The following is a 15,433-nucleotide window of genomic DNA, read 5'->3' as shown; positions in this document are numbered from 1 at the left end:
ATTTTCCTTATTTCTTTGGTATAATTTTCCCACAAATCGAATATCATCTCTGTTGGAATGTTGAATCTTTTTTCACTTCAAAAGTCAAAAACTTGCATCTCTCTTCTAGACACTACTGTTAATTGTGATAATCACACCTCGAATGCAGGCTCTGTATTTTATTTTTATCTTTTTTTGGGTGTCAAAACATTGGATGGGATATTAAATTTTAGAGGCCCAAATTGGCTGAAATTTACTCTTCACCTGCACATAAACCTCACTCGTTGAAGTGTAAAACCCTACATCCCCTACAAATTTTGGTGCTGGAAGTTGGAGCTATCCAGAAAAATGAAACACGGAATCTTGGAAGTTCTTCCACTCTCCGCTGAAAAGGGCTCAATTTTATTGAGGTTATTATTGCTTTTCTTGACTAACTTTCCCAATACAATCATTTTTATTTATGGGCCGTTTTGTTTCTGTTGTTTTGCTGCTTAGAAAGTGGAAACTGATACTGAAGAAACCATTAAGTTGAGCTTTTACTTGCGATTAAAGTTTCATAGCCAATGTCTAAAAATAAGGTCAAGTTCAGCTTATATAGGTGTTTTGCCTTTTTAGTTTGTTTTGTTGAAGAGAATGAAGCTCAATTCTAATGATTGGTTCAATACAATTTGTGGGTGTTCATAAAGTCGCAATCTTGATTGGGTTTTGAATGTAAATTGCAGGAGCGATATAGCATTTATGTGTCGGCTGTTTTCAAATGGACAAAGTAGGAGTGAATCTGGATAGTACAAGTGAAGGAAGAGGTGACTTTGTAATGGGTAATTTTTGTTTCTTTCCCTGAAGGCATTACCCATTTTTTTTCGTTTTCTACTCTTTCCCGTAGTTTACTATATTATGAGAGCTATATCCGAAGAAAAGAATGTAACTTAAGTCCTCAAAATGGAGGGTTCACTATATTATGAGAGCTATGTCTGAAGAAAAGACTGTTAACTTAAGTCCTCAAAATGGAGGGTACTACTAAATACGCAAGTCTGAAGTACAATCTAATTATGCCGTTCCTTAAGCAATAATAAGTCCATCACTTGGGGCATACCCACAAACCAAATAAAGGGATTGAGGTTCCGACTAAGTGATATTGTGTACTCTGAGGGTATTAAGCGTTGGGTCAGGAAGTTTTTGTACTTTATACATAATGCAGCAACTATATATTCAGTTGATGTGAACTTTATTAAATTGGCCTCAGTTAGAAACCAAATTATGGTGAGCTTCGGAAAGTGGAAGATTGTTAACGTATAACTTTATCCTCTAATATGCATTCTAGATTGGAGGTTCTGAGAGTAATACTTTTCTCCTCGTTACTGCTGTAGTTTGCTAATTCAGCCTCTCGGGTCTATGTGCCAGTTGCTTTACTATCACTTTGAAGAGATCATGGCTGGGGCAGGTCAGCCACCACGGCGTGACAAACCTTCAATTAAGTACCGCTGTAGTTCATTGGATGGAGCATCCTTTGAGCTTGTTGATTTTGGTGGTAAAGATTACGTCTCTGCTTCATCTAATAAAAATAAGAAGAGCAGAACTCCTGATTCAACATCATCACAGATTTTGAGCACCAGGGAGCTCATTTCAGCACTTGGCTCTATATGGAATTGTGCAAATGGCATTCTTTCTAGTTTAGTTTCTAAATCAACTTTCAGATATGATGATGATTGCCTTCAGAAATGCACCATTCTTTGCTATCCCTCTGGGGAAAGGGCATGTAATGCATGCATGGTAGCTGACAATCAAAATGACACGGTTAATCCCGTACGTGTTGGGGATTCTCCACCAGTGTTCTATGCAAATCTGAGGTATCTGAAAGTGGTGGACAAGATTTCATTTGTTCAACCTTCTTCTGGAACTTATTTGCTTCTAAGAAGACTTCTTCACAGTAGTTATAGAATGCCTCAGGAATCTTGGAAAGAAAAAGGCTTTCCAAATTCAAATCTAGGATGTGATCTGGAAAAAATGTATAGTTGGATGACTGAAATAGCTCTTTCTAATCCAAAATGTCAGTTGAACTTCAACCCTATGGAGAAACAAGACACTGATGACTACCATGGTGGACACAATAGGAGTGATCCCACAACTTGCAGTGTGTCTGTAATTGAACCTATTGTTGCCACTAATTTGATCACGGAAAATGGCAACTCTGAAACTGATGAAATCCAACTCAGAGGTTCTTTATCTGTTCAAAATAATGATCCTGCTAAAAGTAAAAGGGCTTCTGCTACACTGTGGACTGAGGATGGGACAGTCCGAGATGTAAATGCCTGCACGTCTGAGCTTCCAAGTTCAAATGCTCCTGCAAATTCTCTAGGATGCCTTCTACTTTCTGGCGTTTGTAATACCGAAGAAAGTGAAATCTCAGTTCAAACTGACCAGCAAGAGACTGAAAAGCATCAGCAGCAGGAGCTTGTCATTGGGGACAACTCAGAAATGCAGATTTGCTTGCCAATGAAGGAAAAGTCGCATACTGCAGTTGCAAAACAAGGGCATGCTTTTGCAGGAGCTATGGCTGGTGTATTCGTCAGCTTGTGTCTCCACCCAGTGGACACGATCAAGACTGTTGTTCAGTCAGGTCGTGCTGATCAGAAATCTCTTCATGATATAAGTCGATCAATTATCTCTCAAAGAGGTTTGTAGCTTTCTTAAGAATTTATAGTAACAACTTAGTAGAATAGACTATTCTCGTTTTCAAGTTGAAATTAGTACCTTTAACTAACCTAAAAAATACTTTGAAATATCTTCAGGTGTAACAGGGCTTTATCGTGGAATTTCAACTAATATTGCGTCTTCAGCACCAATTTCTGCTGTCTACACTTTCACCTATGAATGGGTAAAGGGGAATTTGCTTCCCTTTTTTCCCAAGGTAAGAAGCAGATCCCTTTCTCTGGTTTATTTCTTTCAGTAGTTGCTCTCTCTGGGTTGCACTACAAAAAATTGGTTGTAGAGATGGATTGGGTTTGGGTAAAAGTGCAATCACTTTGATGGAGTTTGAATGTCAACAATTCTCTTTATGTAGGAGTATCAATCTTTGGCCCACTGCATAGCAGGAGGATGTGCCAGTGTTGCTACTTCATTTATTTTCACTCCAAGCGAGCGTATAAAGCAGCAGATGCAAGTTGGTTCACGCTATCAGAACTGCTGGTATACTTGTTAAGATCCTGTATAAGCTTGTCCTGTCATTTGTTGAACCTTGAATCTGACAGTCTATGCTCATTTTCCTGCTTATTCATTATCTCCGGGCAACATGATGGCATGAATTTGAAAGCATGAAATCCTGCCTTCTACCATTTTGTAATTCCCCTGTTAAAGTGCGGAGGAGTAAAGATGCTAAAATTTTCTGCTCACTTTGGTGCATTGTCTTGGATCAAGTTCTTAACACAGCTACTCTTCATTCTCAGGTCATAACTGTGTGTTTATGCTGTTTAGGTTACATTCCTGAATATGCTTTTGCTTGTCTGTTCTGTCCTTCAACAGGAATGCATTGGTCGGCATCATTGAAAAAGGTGGTTTGCCTTCATTGTATGCTGGCTGGGCAGCTGTACTCTGCAGGAACATTCCGCACTCTATCATCAAGGTAAAATTAGGGGATAAAATTCCTGGAACAGTTTTTGTTAGTAGTTCTCTTCCCCCTTATTTGACCTCATTTCTTTTAAGATATTGTTTTGTAACTTCTCCTCATAGAAGCTAGGTTTAAGAATTTTAGTTACTTAAGTTGCTTTTTCATGATTTTTGCAGTTCTACACATACGAGAGTCTGAAGCAATTATTTTCCCAAGTTCAGTTGAATGGTCAAACCAACACGCTTGTGACGGTCTGTTTTCTGGCCTGCTAAGAGTTTCGATAATTAGGGTTTCTTTTTTCTCATCATAAATTTCTTGACAATTTGCTGTGAAGTTTTAAAAAGTTGCCACTTGCTACTGTTACTCTCTCCCCTGAGAAATAGCATTATTGTTGTCAAGAGAAGTCCATTTTGCGCCTTTCATGATAAGATTGACACCTTTTTCCTTTTCATTTCTTTTCCTATTGTTGCAGTTAGTCTCCGGAGGTTTGGCAGGATCTACTGCTGCATTATTTACGACTCCTTTTGATGTTGTCAAGACAAGATTACAAACACAGGTTAGCACTTTGTTGTCATCATTGGTTAAGCTGATGATGCGTTCTTGGCAATGTCACTGCAAAGGTTCAAAGTATCTGATGTGTGTTTTGCAGACTCCTGGATCCAGGAACCAGTGTCCTGGTGTCTTCGATACACTTAGAGAAATTGCTAAGAAGGAAGGATTAAAGGGTCTCTACGGGTAAGGGTTGAAGAAATGGATTGAGGCGTTCTTCATGCGCCAAACTTTTTTCTCCCTTTTCCGGGAGCCCGTATTGTGTTCTCTAATTGACTCCCTGGTTTTGCTTGGATTGGTAGTAATGTATCATGGATCATATTTCAGGGGATTGACGCCAAGATTGTTCATGTATATGACCCAAGGAGCACTCTTCTTTGCATCATACGAGTCTTTTAAGACGGTATTTTCTCTGGATAGCTCCCAAGTGAATGTTCAAGCCTGTCGACATGAACAAGTCAAGGAGGATGATCCACCATCTTTTCTTCACCAGGATGATGAAGACAGCATCATATGCCTGCTGGTCAACTAAATTTTTGGAGTTTGCTCAATCAAACAGGGAGCTTCTACCATGCTGAGGCACTAACTTGGGTGAATGTGGAACATGAACAACTGACCATCGACCATTTATTTCATCTCCCGTCTTTGAGTTGAGAAAAAGAGCAACACACTTTGTGGCATTTGTGCCAAACTAAAGTTTCTTGTAGTAATTATTTTGCCTCTTGGCAACTAACTGCTGTCAGGTGTAATGACATTTTTGGTTCGAAGATTATTTGGCATTTTTTTAAAAAAAAAAAAAATTAATAATAATAATAATAAACATTATAGTAGTTTTTGTAGCGTGACGCATGTAGTATAAAAAAATTGTTAGAAGAATAAATCAGAAGTTGAAAAGCGTAATTATGATACAATAAATGAAATTTCGAAACCCGAAATCACTCTTCATTTCATTAGACATTAGACAAGGGCATGTCCGATGGATTTAGGAGTAATTGACTTTGACAACTGTTATCGGTGAAAATAGAGAAAAGATGAGCTCCAACTGCTTCAGCTTGGTATTCGTTGGCAATGTTGTTGGTTGTGCTGTATTTGTCGGAACTAGTAGTATGTCAAAACTGCCGAAAATGTGCAACGAAGTCGTTGTAGTATAGTGGTGAGTATTCCCGCCTGTCACGCGGGCGACCCGGGTTCGATCCCCGGCAGCGGCGTTTTCCAATCCTTTTCTTGTTTTTCGCATGGGAAACGAACCGAGGAAAGGAACAAGGCAAGTTTACTCACTACAGGGAACCTTTTTTTTTAGCATATCCCGGTTGATTGCTGATTCCTTCTTGGTTTGAATCTAGGATTCGGATTTCACAGAAGTAGATAATAGAAACCCATAACCTTTATACGATATCATCGCCTCTTAGGTTTATGCCTCCCTAAGATAAGACGATTTTCTTACGTTTTTGTTTGTCTTGGACCATAATCGTAACCTGATCAAGAATGGGAGATTGGTCGAAACTTCAACACGACTTGCTGGAACTCATAGCCCAGCAGCACCTCACCAAACTTGAAGATTACGTTGCTTTTGGTGCAGTTTGCACTTCATGGCGAGCTGCCGCTGCCAAAAGGAAGAATTTCAAGGGGCTGCAACTGTGGCAGCAAATTCCCTGTCTCATGCTTGCAGAATCGGAAGAAGAGAACGACAACCACCGTGAGTTCTACAGTTTGATCGAGAAAGAAATCGTGGCAAAGATCAGCTTACCAAAACTCAAGGGTAAAAAGTGTTACGAATCGCTAGGATGGTTGTTAGCTGTAGGACAAGAAGGGGATATGACCCTTCTGAATCCCTTTTCAGACGTTGAAATTCCTTTGCCTCCCGGTACCACCTTCCCAGATAATGACTGGCTGAATACTGACCCTGAAATATTCGTGGAAATTTTTGTATTGTCCGCGAGGCCTAGTGAAACCTCCGACTTCGTGGTAATGCTGGTATGTGGATCCGTTGGATACTTGGCATTCTGGCGGCAAGGTGACCAAAATTGGACCAAGATTGAGACCCATAACGCTGCATATTCTGCTGTCAACTATCACAATGGCCAGTTCTATGCAATTGATTGTACTGGCACTCTTGTGGCTTGTGATGTATCGGAGCCTAATCCCACCAAAGCTCGGATGCTAACTCAATTGGTTCGTTACTCGGAAGAGTCCTACAGAGACCAGCATTTAAGAGATTACCACTCAAACCTTATAGTGGACTTCAAGCACTTGTACATAGTTCTTGAGTCTTCATCTTCAGACAAGGAATCCCTGCTGGTAGTAACACGAGATAATTACTCGCATTATGCTGATGATGACGACCAGCCAAACTATGGTACAACTGAATTTAAGTTGTACGAGGTAGATTTATCAGGAGGGACGTGGAAGGAGATACATAGTTTGGGAAATAAAGCCGTTTTTGTTGGTCACAGCGCTTCTACTTCCCTGGAGGTCTCATCCAACAAGTTTTCACTCCCTGGAATCCAACCCAATCATATCTATTTCACTGATGATTGCTGGGAAGCATATAAGAGTATTCAAGAAGTCACCGGTGGCAAGGATATGGGTGTCTACAACTTGGAAACTGGAACCATTCAGCCCTTCTACCAGGGCCCTCGTAGGCTTAGCAATATTTCCCCATCCATTTGGATCACCCCAAAATTTTAATTTTCTTTTCTTTTCCCTCATCGCATTGATTTACGGAGTCTGGACTATTTTTATTGTTGTTCATGAACTTGTGCATTCCTTTTCAATGAGGACGTGATTGCTATATCTTGTTTTGTCTCTGATGAATTGTATGTTGGTAGGTTTTAATTACTGATCAATTAGCTGTTGATGTTGCCAACAATACGCCGATATACATTTCACCATTAGGTGCTGTTAAATCAACTAGTATTATTCTTTTATATTCTCGAAATCATCTTCTCAAAACGTTTGTTCCCTTCACTAGATTTTGGCACTTAATAATAACAGTGTGTATGCATGGTTTAGACTTCTAGTTGGGAAACGCTGCGCATTAGAGGTACAAGGTACACTTTTGCAGCATATTCCTATGTAGTGAAGGTCACAGAACATCTGATGATGATTAAAACAAGAAATTAGAGACAACTAGAAGCATGCAGATTCAAAATCACTGTCTGCAAAACTGCAGAAATATGTTGGTGTTCTGGATACAAAAAGATAAAGATGCCACAAATTGTCATTACTACATTGATCTTAAAGAATCACCAAGGCGACGTGCCCGGCTATACTCTACAAAATGTAGAATAGGCACACAGTCCTGGATGAGTAAATAAAGAAAGAAGTATTGATGAGCAGGTCACTTTCCCTTATTGTATGGTTACAGAGTTCTGGAAGTACGAGTGCCACTTGCCTCTGTGATTAAAGAGTGAATCTTAATAAACAACTCCAGGATACTCTCCCTAAGACCTAAGATAATCATAAATTACAAAAATGAAGAGCTAGCTCTCAACAATTGAATGATGACTATTCCGTTGCTAATATCTAACATTATAAACAGTGTGGTCTTTACTCTATGAATCGATCCCTAAAGTGAGAAAAACAAATCAAGAATACAAGAGGAAGGTTGACCAGTTCCAATCCAGTAACCCACTTTTTTTACTGTTGCTCTGTCGAGGCACGAAGACAAAATCTGGGATTGTCTGCATCTTCATTTTAACATCATCAAGCATATGTTGATCTTGTTTTCAAGAATCCAATAATCCCAGTGCATCTAGCAGCTTTAAACTTATTTCCAGCTGCACAACATTTGTGTCTCACTGCTTCCAATTTTTTATTGCATACAATCAAGCCTATACTCGAGCAATTGGAGAAAAGGGTGGATTGACTATAAAAGATGGCAAGACTTCGGCCATCTTTTTGTTGCCCTTACATTTGTCTTCTTCTGTGACTGCATCAATGAGATTTTTAACTTCCTCCTCAATGAACAATCTCAAAGAATTGCTTTGCAGTAATTGCTTGTTTTCTTCTTGTCTTGAACTAACAGAGGATTCCATGATATGCAACACAGCAACGCATATCGAAAATGCTTGTAATGTGGATAGCTGCGCATGGAAATCAACTGCATACTGTCCATCTTGCATCACTGCCATCGTCAGTGCTGGAGTAGTATCTTTCTTTCCCTGTAAAGTCAGGATAGAGTAACTCAATAACTGAGGGCAAACCTCAAACAAATTATACGCACTTGGCATCGTACCATAACATAAGAACAAGCATCCAAAATTCTAGTGTGTCTAGTTAACAACCATTACGAGCATCCTTTAAGTGTTCTTCCAACAAAGTCAATGTGAAGTTCAGAAATAAAAGAAATCAATTTGATTTACAAAATAATTAGCCTACGAAGAGTCACAAATAAAAATAGTTGAAGCCATTAACTTTGGCTTACATACAAAGATTACCTGGAAAAAAAGCTTCAGTGGCTGCCGATTATCCATAAGGAGATGACTGTCAGCCATCCGGATACGAAGATTGCTAAATATGTGCAGGGGGCATGCCATGTCCCAACCACCACAATCACAACCTCCACCTAATCTCCATCTATCCATCAAAGGTGAAGGGCCATGACTTTCAGAAGTTGGCAGACTATGATTACCGGAAGGGATTACGACATTCATCTTTACTGGACTCACAGAATCAGGAACAAGTTCCTTCTCATGCTCACCACCGGAGTGATCAAGAAAGTTCAACAGTGGTAGATCCATTTTCTTGTCACTGCTTTTAAATTTCAAACTCTCTCTCTTTTCATAAGGAACTTGCACAACAATAGCTCCTATTTGAAGGTGTGGATGCAATTCTGCAGCTGGCAGAGGGTAAGTCATTGATGACTCAACATGACCAGAATCACAACCATGCTTTGCCTGTCCTTTGATCTTAGTTTTGACAGAGCCTGCATCCAAATTATGACTACCTACAAAGGAATTTTCATCTGATGCCTTAGGTGCTTCAGCAACTTCAATGAAGCAACAATTGTCTTGCGAGGAAACACTCTTTCTTGGGTGCAGCATATCGTACAACACAAATTCTGTCATCATAGAGTTATCAAAAGCTCCAGCTTCCTTTAACTCAGCAGATAAATAACAGGACACCTGCATCTGTCCTACCATGGAAGATACTCTGTGGCTTTCTTTGGAACCACGTCCACTAGCATTACTTCTCCTTCTTTCATTAACTGAATGAAAAGTATAAATCCAATTTAAGGCATTACCCACTTTCCATGTCCTGGCAACAAAAAAGTCTTCAGGAAACTTTGTTGAGAACTCAAAAATTGGACACTCGTGTTTCTTATTCACCTTGAGAATGCCCTGAAGGTGAGCTGCTGTGCTCTGGACAACTTGATTATTATTGTCCTTCATTGACCAAGACTGAAATTCCATGCGCTGTCCAGTGTTTGAAAAATCATGAAGCAGAGACTTGCGAGATGTCTTGCTTCGGCTGATACTAACAAGCCCAGTTGGGTTTCTACTAATTGTTTCACCTGAAGCACTAAGAGGACTCCTTTGCGACTTGGATTTCACAAATGGATCAAACACCTTTCTGACAGGACCAAACCTGGTCATTGGACTACTGGTTCTGGAGGAATCACTCTCTGATCGAGCAGGAGAATGTGGAAGTGCTAATTTGGCTGATAAAGATTTGTGTAAAGAAAAACCTGGATCTCTTTCATGTAGGCTGTTACCATCACTGACAGGAGCAACTACTGGTTTAGATTTGAATTTAGGGTCGTGCACGGACTGCCTCTCTGCATTTTCAGCACATTGATCATCCCTACCATCTAATTCAAAAGAAAGTTCTGAAGAGCCATCTGGTGGGATACCTTTGATTGATACAGGATTGAGGCAGAGATCTAAGAAATCATCAGACTGCAAATCTGCACCAGACTTGCAAATTGCTGCTGTACTGAAGTCTGAGTTCTGTGACATCACTGAGGATCTTTTCTGCTCCACTTGTGAGCTTTCCTCGTCTGAACCACACAAAGAATCAAGTATTCCAAATGAAAGTGCAGTTGCACTGCTCTGTGAGAATTCGATTTTTGTCCTGCCTTCTGTAGCAGCAGTTTTCCTCATCAACCTTACTTCTTTGGAGCTTTGATATACGGAGCCCCTCTTTCGCACTTCATCATATCCCAGAGGAGTTGTCCTGGATGAAGTGTTCTTACAGGAAACACTACGATAGCGATGGAAGCTAATCTCGCTGAAGTCTTCATTCACGGTCAATAAATCATTTCCATGTCTTGGATAACCTTTTGATTTCCTCTTTTCAACTTTTGAATGACACCGAGGAGATGGAAGAACAGTTGTTGGGCTTCCGTCCACTATGCAATATTTGTCAAATTCCAACTCCATGTCCCAATCTCATTGGCACATGTAAAACCTGACACAAATCAGAACTACAACAGATCAGTAACAACAGAAGCAGTATGATGACTTACAATTGATCAAAGATAATCACTAGAAAACTCAAGAAGTAAAAGTGAGATACTGACACTTATCCAACCAGTAATATTCCATAGAACTTAAATCTTGTTTAGGCGAAACCACAAATTGAAATGAACGTACATATAACGCAAAGAAATTCAATTTCCTATTTCTAACATACATATAACGCTATCATGTGCAAACAGAAAGGGCAGTTTGGGCAGAATTCATATGCATGCCCACATTAATATCAGCCTATATCCAATCCGTTAATAGATTTAGCAACTTAGAGGACTCAGACATGAAGCACACGGCCAGATCTTAGCAAATAATACTAGACTAGCAAAATAGAATGCTTATGTATTTTCGGGAGGAAAAGCTAAAGCTGACAACTGATTGAAAGAAGATACTACCCATGTTTCAATTGCAAATGGAGATGACAATAGAGAAGCTAATATACTTTAAGCCAAGAATACTAACAAATTTCCTACACATGAAGCAGCACTGCAAAGAACTTATACCCCAAATGCCAGGACCCTACTAATCAAGCAAAGCTAGTGGAGAAAAATTTTCCAAGAGATAAAGGAAAAAGCAAAAAATTTGATCTCGTACAAGTAATCCTGCAACAATAAGCAATCTATAATCCCCAATGTGGGTCAGAAAGATACTAGTAAACAAACAGGAGTGATTAAAAATCCAATCTTTTTGTACACACTTGCATTGCAAGCCAATAAAGGAACAATGGCTAATTGCAATGGCCATACCCCACTAGATCTCAGAGAAGTGAAGCCAAAGAAAAAGGAAAAAAAAAAAAAACGAAATACTAACAACTCTCAAGTAGAAGTAATCATTTCTTCTATCTCTTTAGCTGAACGTCTAATCCAAAAGTAGGAATAGCCCATTTATCATTTCTAATTTTTCGAACCAAACAAAAGTAAAAATCTTTCAGGGAACATTAAAAATGTGACCAGAGATGGTGCTAAATTTTCACAACCAGTCAAGAAAAACTAAATACAAACAAGACCCAAAATACCAAAAAAGAGATAAAAACACAGGCACACAGAGACAACATATCCTCGTGCAGAAGTGTAATAACTAATAAGCACAGAAAGAGAGTTTTTATTACCAGAGAGAAAAAGAGAAAGGCGGAGAGAAAAAGAAGAAGCGTTTCAAGGGACAGAACACTCACTCACACTCTCTCTCACATGAGGAAGAACAGGGGAGAAGAGAGACAGAGAGCTGCAAAAGCTTCAGACAGTGTCCACTAGAAAAAAGTTTTCTTCTCGCTTTGACTATCATTTTCACTCACTCATTCATACATTGCTGTGTCCAATGTGTGTGTTTTTTGCGCCTTGCTCTGTTTCTTTAACGTTACTTTTTAGGACAGTGGTTTTAGTTTCGGCGCCTTCAAACATGGCAATCTAGCTCTCTGTTAAAAGACAATTACCGCAATCTCTTTTTAAAGACAATACTGCCCCTTGATTAGACCAAAATAGCAGGCTAATATAGGGGTAAATCAGGGAATTCGAGAGGAACCAATTAAGAAATGATTATTTGGGAAATCACTGCAGATATGATTATCTTATTTTATTGGGAAATGCAGGCCTTAGTTTCTCCTGGCTTTTCCCGCTCATTAATGCTATATTAATTAGTACTAGACCATATTAAGACAAGATTTTGGCAATTAATGGTTATCTTTGAAAATTTTAGATTATAAAAATTTACCTTGAATTTAGGAGATCACAGATCCCTCCTTTAGTGCAATTACCTTATGATCCACGATACTTATTGAAGATACGGACAAGATTTTCATTTTTTTTTTTGTTTTTTTTTTGCTTTCTTGTCTCAAGATACTTTTTTTTTTTTGCTGTTGTAGGGGCTAGCGGGTATACAGACCCAACTAGACCAAATGAGTGTTATGGCATAACCCTTAAATTTTTTTTTTTTACTGCTGATGAGGTTTGAACTCTTATCAACAGTCCAAAGAAAAACTTAAGTCTCTCCCTGGTGGTCACTGAGCTGTTGGCCCAATGGTTTTCTTGTCTCAAGATACGAAAAAGAAGATGGTACAAAATCATTTAAAAGTAACTTGAGTGATGTGACTAGGAGTACATCCACCAACTAAAGCTTTCGATACAGCCTTGCTCCTAAATTCTTGAAGTCTAAGCAATTAAAGCAGCAGTAGTATTTCACTATCAATTGCAGAAGGGTCCAATACAGCAATACTCCAATATGTTTGGTAGATCACTCTTTAGGACTTGCAGTTCAGTTTGGAAAAGGACATTGCCCTGAAAAGGATCTGTCATAGCTATGCAACACATAGTGGCAAAATTGCTACTAGTGGTAGAGCATCATTGGCATGTGCCTGTGTCGATTAATTAATGAAAACTAATGGAAAAGTTTTTAGTTTGAATAAATCTTATATACACTGATATTATTATATGCACTGTCACCGTTCGATATATGATATGTGTATCAGATTTTGTATAATTGTGATTTATTCAACGCTGATAATACATACACACACTGTCAGTGTAGACCGATTCATTTTGACACAACCTTAAATGTAGAACCTTTATTACAGCTAAACACAGTTAGGGGGGCAGAACCCTTGAGTAAATGTCACCCCAACTTTAAAAATAATAATGACTTAATGTGTTTGGACAGCCAATTATTTGGCCAAATATATTTGCTGACATCACCATTACAATTTCCAATACACCTTTTTATCTTCCCAATTACCTTTTTATCTCACATACATCACATCACAAAAAGTGCTACAGTAAAAATATTTCAAATAACTTACAATCCAAACACAAATAATTGTCACCCCAACTGTTACCATATAAGTTATTCTGACAAATCAGCTTTTTTTTTTTAAATTTTATTAATCCTGGTTACTACTAAAAGATTGAACTGTAGCTTGAGCAATGAGAAAATAGTCCCGGTTAAATCTATTCTATAGTAGAAATTAAACGTTCATCGGACAGGATGAAAATCTTAAACTAAATATTTTCTTGTTTATTTCCTATTTCCTAACTCTTGAAAGATGCATTTCAATAATAAAAAGGGAATCCTTGATTGAATAACAGGACAAACCGTAAAAGGTAAGTCGAATACATCATGGAAGAAGAATTATTTACAAGCTGGAGATTGGATCTGCATCTTCTCTTCTTTGTTTTCATTTTTAACTTTTGTGAATGCTTTGTTGGTTATAGAAACCAAATTATTACAAGAATTTTCTGGTCTAATTTCTAACCTCACCAGTACTGCCTCATCTCTGCAACACTCTTTAGAATTCCCCAAGTTGATAGAGAGCGGAAATCGATTTGTGGATGAAATCCTATTCTGGGGGACTTTTGGGGAAAGAAAAAAAAAATCCTATACTATTAGTCTATTATTTACAATAGGAATGGCTCCGGCTGCTCCTGATCCTGTTAAGTTGCGATAATATTTGCAAACTTGACAGAGGTAGGAATCAAATCCTCAATCACTGAAAAAGGAGTCATATAGAGTTCAAACTGCTCGATCCTCCACTGTACACTCTTATCGATTTGTGGATTGATTACAATGTTTACATGTACTTGTAATATATTCTTTTAAAAAAAAAAAGCTTGCCAAGTTGGTTGGAAAAAAAAAAAAAAGGGATTGAAATGCAAGAAAGGGGAATATAATACTTTTTAATCTTGACCGGAGTGTTATTTGTGAAATTGAAACCTATGATCTCAAGTTTAGGAAACTCTTAATAAATTGGCTTGCGAAGTTGGTATCAAGACGGGCACATGCAGCTATTCAATCTTGATTAGAGTGTGTGATTTTATGGAATTGAAATCTATGATCTCAAGTTTAAGAAACTCTTTAACAATTGCTACTCATTCACCCCAGTGAAGACAGATATTCATGCACTGCCAATGCTCCCCCCCCCCCCCCCCAAAATGCCGCAAAGCAACAGCGAATTGGGATCACAGGCAGGAGCGGTTGCAGGTACAATCGATTTTGTACATTTTGCACACAGCGTAACTTTATTTACACATGGCGTAATTTTATTTTCACAACGTGTAATTTTAAAATAAATTTTTGTGAGTCCCACACACATTATTAAAAACAAGATACAAAAAATGATATGAATAGTATTTTTTTTTGGACCAAATCCTGATCGTGGACAGCTCGCCGCTCATCCGGCGAACTGGGGTTTCCGTTCCAATAATACTACACAGAGTTGACCAGCAACTGATCATATCCAAATGACAATTGAGGACTTGGGGGGGCTATACGACACCGTTTTGAGCTTTCCGAAATAATTTTCTACAATATAGGTAGGAGAGTACCGTCAGCAGCATGTTATAAAAGTCGACCATGTTCAATCAATGATTGCCTTTCCCACACTTTGGTTCAGTGGTACAACGGGTAATCATTTCATGCATGCAGCAGGGAGGCACGAGCAGAGAGGGCAAATGGGCGAAATTTGGACGGGACTTAATTGGAACCGTCAAATACGAAGTATATGCGGGACTAAAATGGGTTAGATATATTTTAATACCGTCCAAATATCTAATAAATTTTATTTTTTTAACTCTTTTTTTGTCCAAATCAAATGTCTCAATATTTCTTATTTTTAAATATCATTTAGTCAGTTTGTTTAAACTCTGTAAAACTTTCCACCATCAAAATTATGCATTCTCCTGAAATGTTTGATGATTCAGTTTTGTATTTGCCCAAATTTCTACTTCATATGACTAAACGCTGGTCACGTTTCCTCCAACATACTAAGATCTTATACAGATTTGCACAATCCATCATGTCAGGATGAAATTAATCAGTTTTAATTCTTTACACTGTGGAAAAA

General features: G+C 38.4%; 3 protein-coding genes across 8 annotated transcripts; 2 read left to right on the top strand and 1 right to left on the bottom strand.

Moving 5' to 3' along the window:
- The first annotated feature begins 29 nt into the window (after positions 1 to 29).
- Positions 30 to 4,904, top strand: LOC113704278 (uncharacterized). 4 transcript variants are annotated; one of them, XM_027226073.2, is made up of 10 exons: positions 30 to 389; positions 702 to 782; positions 1,381 to 2,653; positions 2,769 to 2,887; positions 3,041 to 3,165; positions 3,499 to 3,598; positions 3,760 to 3,834; positions 4,056 to 4,139; positions 4,233 to 4,318; positions 4,460 to 4,904. In XM_027226073.2, exons 3-10 carry the CDS (start codon positions 1,408 to 1,410, stop codon positions 4,662 to 4,664), a joined length of 2,040 nt encoding a protein of 679 aa, XP_027081874.2. In that variant the 5' UTR covers positions 30 to 389; positions 702 to 782; positions 1,381 to 1,407; the 3' UTR covers positions 4,665 to 4,904. The 4 variants fall into 4 exon arrangements, with proteins under 4 accessions (XP_027081874.2, XP_027081873.2, XP_027081872.2 ...); XM_027226072.2 differs by having other exon boundaries at positions 1,347 to 2,653; XM_027226071.2 differs by having other exon boundaries at positions 702 to 797; positions 1,347 to 2,653.
- Positions 4,905 to 5,617: 713 nt separating this feature from the next.
- Positions 5,618 to 6,820, top strand: LOC113705011 (putative F-box protein At5g55150). Its single transcript, XM_027226873.2, has one exon. It carries the CDS (start codon positions 5,618 to 5,620, stop codon positions 6,818 to 6,820), a length of 1,203 nt encoding a protein of 400 aa, XP_027082674.2.
- Positions 6,821 to 7,340: 520 nt separating this feature from the next.
- LOC140004169 (uncharacterized) lies at positions 7,341 to 11,922 on the bottom strand. 3 transcript variants are annotated; one of them, XM_072064134.1, is made up of 3 exons: positions 11,777 to 11,922; positions 8,572 to 10,543; positions 7,341 to 8,295 (listed from the first exon to the last, which is right to left on the bottom strand). In XM_072064134.1, the coding sequence occupies exons 2-3, from the start codon at positions 10,513 to 10,515 to the stop codon at positions 7,966 to 7,968; spliced, it is 2,274 nt and encodes a 757-aa protein (XP_071920235.1). In that variant the 5' UTR covers positions 10,516 to 10,543; positions 11,777 to 11,922; the 3' UTR covers positions 7,341 to 7,965. The 3 variants fall into 3 exon arrangements, with proteins under 3 accessions (XP_071920235.1, XP_071920234.1, XP_071920236.1); XM_072064133.1 differs by having other exon boundaries at positions 11,714 to 11,910; XM_072064135.1 differs by lacking the exon at positions 11,777 to 11,922 and adding an exon at positions 11,001 to 11,406.
- Positions 11,923 to 15,433: the final 3,511 nt, after the last annotated feature.

This window comes from Coffea arabica, chromosome 8c, assembly GCF_036785885.1.
Source record: "Coffea arabica cultivar ET-39 chromosome 8c, Coffea Arabica ET-39 HiFi, whole genome shotgun sequence".
NCBI lineage: Eukaryota > Viridiplantae > Streptophyta > Magnoliopsida > Gentianales > Rubiaceae > Coffea > Coffea arabica.
This window is presented reverse-complemented; position numbering and strand designations above follow the sequence as displayed.

Bases quoted from the DNA above. Each gene is read 5' to 3' on its own strand.
- LOC113704278 (XM_027226072.2), top strand. From the start codon at position 1,372: ATGTGCCAGTTGCTTTACTATCACTTTGAAGAGATCATGGCTGGGGCA. The intron at 2,888-3,040 runs GTAAGAAGCAGA...CTCTTTATGTAG, and splicing joins TGCTTCCCTTTTTTCCCAAG to GAGTATCAATCTTTGGCCCA. The intron at 4,140-4,232 runs GTTAGCACTTTG...TGTGTTTTGCAG, and splicing joins AGACAAGATTACAAACACAG to ACTCCTGGATCCAGGAACCA.
- LOC113705011 (XM_027226873.2), top strand. From the start codon at position 5,618: ATGGGAGATTGGTCGAAACTTCAACACGACTTGCTGGAACTCATAGCC.
- LOC140004169 (XM_072064134.1), bottom strand. From the start codon at position 10,515: ATGGAGTTGGAATTTGACAAATATTGCATAGTGGACGGAAGCCCAACA. The intron at 8,296-8,571 runs GTAATCTTTGTA...CTGACTTTACAG, and splicing joins CACTGAAGCTTTTTTTCCAG to GGAAAGAAAGATACTACTCC.